General features: G+C 33.9%; 1 protein-coding gene across 1 annotated transcript; it reads left to right on the forward strand.

Moving 5' to 3' along the window:
• Positions 1-699: 699 nt before the first annotated feature.
• Positions 700-3,842, forward strand: LOC143623721 (aspartyl protease family protein 1-like). The gene is made up of 10 exons (XM_077094562.1): positions 700-1,032; positions 1,136-1,271; positions 1,941-2,182; positions 2,264-2,488; positions 2,564-2,699; positions 2,789-2,862; positions 2,947-3,046; positions 3,128-3,185; positions 3,259-3,330; positions 3,416-3,842. The coding sequence occupies exons 1-10, from the start codon at positions 734-736 to the stop codon at positions 3,616-3,618; spliced, it is 1,545 nt and encodes a 514-aa protein (XP_076950677.1). The 5' UTR covers positions 700-733; the 3' UTR covers positions 3,619-3,842.
• Positions 3,843-4,144: the final 302 nt, after the last annotated feature.

Consider the following 4,144-nt stretch of genomic DNA (forward strand, 5'->3'; position numbering starts at 1 on the left):
AGAATACAAAAATCAATTAGAGACTCGATGGTCAATGTCAAGTTAGACTATGCACCGACTAAGTCTAAAATTATAATCTTTAAAATAAGCCCAACCAAGATGAGTAGTTTTATAACTTGGTAAAAGAAAAGAAAAGCTAATGCTTAGTTTGCAAATTAATTTTCTTATTACTTAAGGTTTTATATCACTTCATCTATTGACCACTCTCGCTGTTTTAAGTTTTAACTTGGTTCAAGTCTAATCATTTTCATAAAATTATCGGTTTTTGAGTTTGTAAACCGTTCAGATTTGGTTTAATAGTTATGATTTTTTCGGTTTTTAATTCAGTTTTGGTTTCTCAATTTTGCGATATGGTTTTCAAGAATTTGGAAAAAAAAAGGCCTAAAGTAGTCAACTTGGGCGTAGATAATTTGTTAGTTAAGCTAAATTAATTTATTATGAATTTCATATTTAGGTTAAAATATATATTAAACGGTTATAAAATAATAATAAAATCTATACATAAGTTCAGTTTGATTTGTTTTCTTTTCTATTTTAATTACATACAAAACCGAACCAAAAGTTATATAGGTGCTGAAATTATGAAATCGAACTGAACCGAAAGTTATACAGTTGCTAAGATTTGTTAGTTAATTAAAATCTTGGTGATTATAAACCTCTAAAGTCTAAACCTTACTCGCCATCCATCATCGTCTTCACTTGACAAATCTTGATTCTGTAAAACAATCAACAAATGCAATCATTCTTCTTGTTGTTGTTCTTGATCACATTTCTTTCAGTTTCTTCCACTAATAATGCCTGCGTCTTTACATTCAAGATGCACCACCGTTTCTCCGACCCCATGAAGCGGTGGTCGGAAGATACCAACGTATTCACCGCCGCCGATTTTCCGGCCAAGGGTTCACTGGAATACTATTCCCAATTAGCCCACCATGACAGAATATTCCGTGGCCGGAGACTCTCCGATTCCGCCGACGAACGCCTCACGTTCTCCGACGGCAATTCCACTTTCCGTATCAGCTCTTTAGGATTGTACGTACAGTTTCTTGATTTATTTGATCGTAAGTTCAATTGGGATTTGTGGGTAATAATCAAAACATGCTAATTATGTGTTGTTATTATTATTATTATTTAGTTTGCATTACACGACGGTTTCGTTGGGGACTCCTGAACAGAAGTTTATGGTGGCGCTTGATACCGGAAGTGATCTATTCTGGGTTCCCTGTGATTGCAGTATATGTGCCTCCATTGATACCACCGCTTATAACTCTGTATGTTATCCTTGTAATCTTCATGTTCGTTCGTTTAACAACGATCGAAGATGAACAATTAAAGAACGAGGTTTTCTTGTTCGTGTTCGTTTGTTAAGATAAATGAGTGTGCTCGTGTTCGTTTATGTTTGTTATTTAATAGCATAAACGAATGGTTCACTTACAAAAAACTAACAGACATTAATGAACATGGATGAACGAGAACATAATTGAGCGAACGCCTGCTAAAAGCTAACACTAGCATAATTTGTTGGGCCTAAAAGCTTGTTAAAAGTAGACTAAATTTGTAATGGACCTAAAATATTTAGATGAACATGTAAACAAATGAACTTAAAACGAAAGTAATCTATCGGACATAAATTAACATAAACACATGATGATAAACGAACATAAATGAACAAACAAGATATGCATTCATGTTCGCTCGCTTAACTAAAAGAACACAATTTTTGTTCATGTTTGCTCGTTTATTATAAAAACAAACGTAAGCGAACTTCCCAATGAACAGTTCACGAACGTTTGGGTTCTTTTATAGGCCTAATTACCAATTTTTCTGACCATCGGTTCCATTTGAATAATCTAAAATGATTTTCCTATTTTCTCATTATTTAAGGGTATTTTAGACTTTTGGTAACTAAGAGATATATAAGTTCCTTTCATATTTGTTAGGAATTTAAGCTGAGCATATACAGTCCAACAAGATCATCAACAAACCAGAAGATTTCATGCAACCACAGTATGTGCACCAACCGCCATAAATGTTTGGCAACCGAATCATTCAACACGTGCCCATATTCAGTTTCTTATGTCTCATCTCAAACTTCAACTTCCGGAATATTAATGGAGGATCTTTTACACTTAGAAACAGAAGATAGTGATGGTGAACTCGTTGATGCTTTTGTCACTTTCGGGTAAACGAACCCTAAACTATTAACTACCATCATTATTCTATCAATTTCAACATCCTTTTTGTTTACATTTATAATTTACAGATGCGGTCAGGTGCAAAGTGGCTCGTTTTTAGACATTGCGGCTCCAAATGGCCTGTTTGGGCTCGGTTTGGAAAAGATATCGGTACCAAGTATTTTATCACGTGAAGGTTATACAGCTGATTCGTTTTCTATGTGTTTTGGACATGATGGAACTGGCAGAATAAGTTTTGGTGATAAAGGAAGTATTGATCAAGAAGTTACTCCATTTAATGTTGATTCATCACAGTAAGTTTCACATTTCTTAACCCTTTTAAGTTCTAAAACGTATTCTTATCGTTAAATATCTTGAATTCCATGCAGTCCAACTTATAATGTTACAGTAACGCAACTTCGTGTTGGTTTATCTCTGATTGGCTCGTCTTTCACTGCTCTTTTTGACTCGGGTACCTCATTTACGTATCTCACCGACCCACATTATACAAGGCTCACACAGAAGGTACAAGTTAAACTTTATTTGGGAATTAGAATACTAATTATCTTTCAGAGGTTTTTAAAAAAAACATATTCTTTACTTTTTTATGATAGTTCGATGCACAAACTAGAGATTCACGTCATCCAGCAGATCAAAGGATTCCATTTGAATATTGTTATGATATGAGGTATTATTATACAGTGCTTATTTATTTTTTCTTCTTTTATGTTTAAATTTTATTTTATCTGCTTTTTGTTATGTTTATTTTTAGTTCTGATGCAAATACAAGTCTCATCCCGAGCATGAGCTTAACAATGAAAGGGGATGGTCAGTTTTTTATCTACGATCCAGTAATTATCATCTCCACTAATGTAAGTGATAACTTTTTTTTTAAGACATGTCTATATAGTTTAATGCATTTGTGATAATAATATCAAACTTATGTTATACAGCGTGAAGTTGTATACTGTCTGGCTGTAATCAAGAGTGCAGAATTGAATATTATCGGACGTAAGTCTTTTTAAATATTATACAGTGTTTGTAACAGTATGTGATATTAAAGCTGGTGAATTTTGGTATACAGAAAACTTTATGACGGGCTACCGTATTGTGTTTGATAGAGAAGAGCTTGTTCTTGGGTGGAAAAAGTCTAATTGTAAGTTTCATTAAATTCAAATTTGTGTTTGCATATGAAACTAGACTAAGTAATTTCTATTCTAAGGAGTGTGTTTCTGATGAAGGTTATGATATTGAGAGTTCAACTGATTCGGGTTCAGAACCATTGAACCCGTACAATGTTCCTCCTGCTATTGCAGCCGGGGTACAAGGTCACCATGAAAGGACCAGAAACGTTGGCAGGAGTTCAGGTGGTTTGCCGGTTTATTGTAAGGCTTTTTGTTGTTGGACGCGAATGTGGATTTGGTTTTTGATTCTTTTGGTATAGTTTTAGGTTTACACTTGTATGTTACGCGTATAGGAAATGTTGTATGGTCTTTGTGAATGCACATAACTCGATTGTTGAATAGAGAGAGAGTGTAAATACACCACGAGTGTGATCATTTAGAGGTCCATGTAAAGATAAAGATGATACGGTAATGAGAAGATTTAGTTAAATTTTGAAGACTAGCAACTGATGTTATGCTTTTGTGAATCGAACAGGTTAAAGAAACTAATGCACACCATTGTAGGAGAGGGGGGGGGGGGGGTTCGAACTTAGATAATGGGATTTAACAAGTGTTATGACCATTTGAAAGAGATATTACTGCCACTGTGATAAACACATTTTTTTTTTAAAAAATGTGCTAGTAACGTAAATAGTTTTAAAAACTAAGCTAAACAAAGTATAGGTTCCAAATATCTAATAGTAAAGTTTAACACGATTTTATTGTGATTATTAAGCTCCGACTTACTTAAATAACATGTAGAGAACTATTGCTATTCAATACACCTTTAACACGTGTCATTAATAG

This window comes from Bidens hawaiensis, unplaced genomic scaffold, assembly GCF_021521415.1.
Source record: "Bidens hawaiensis isolate Kalapana, Puna unplaced genomic scaffold, B.hawaiensis_p1.1 tig00003536_1, whole genome shotgun sequence".
Classification (NCBI taxonomy): domain Eukaryota; kingdom Viridiplantae; phylum Streptophyta; class Magnoliopsida; order Asterales; family Asteraceae; genus Bidens; species Bidens hawaiensis.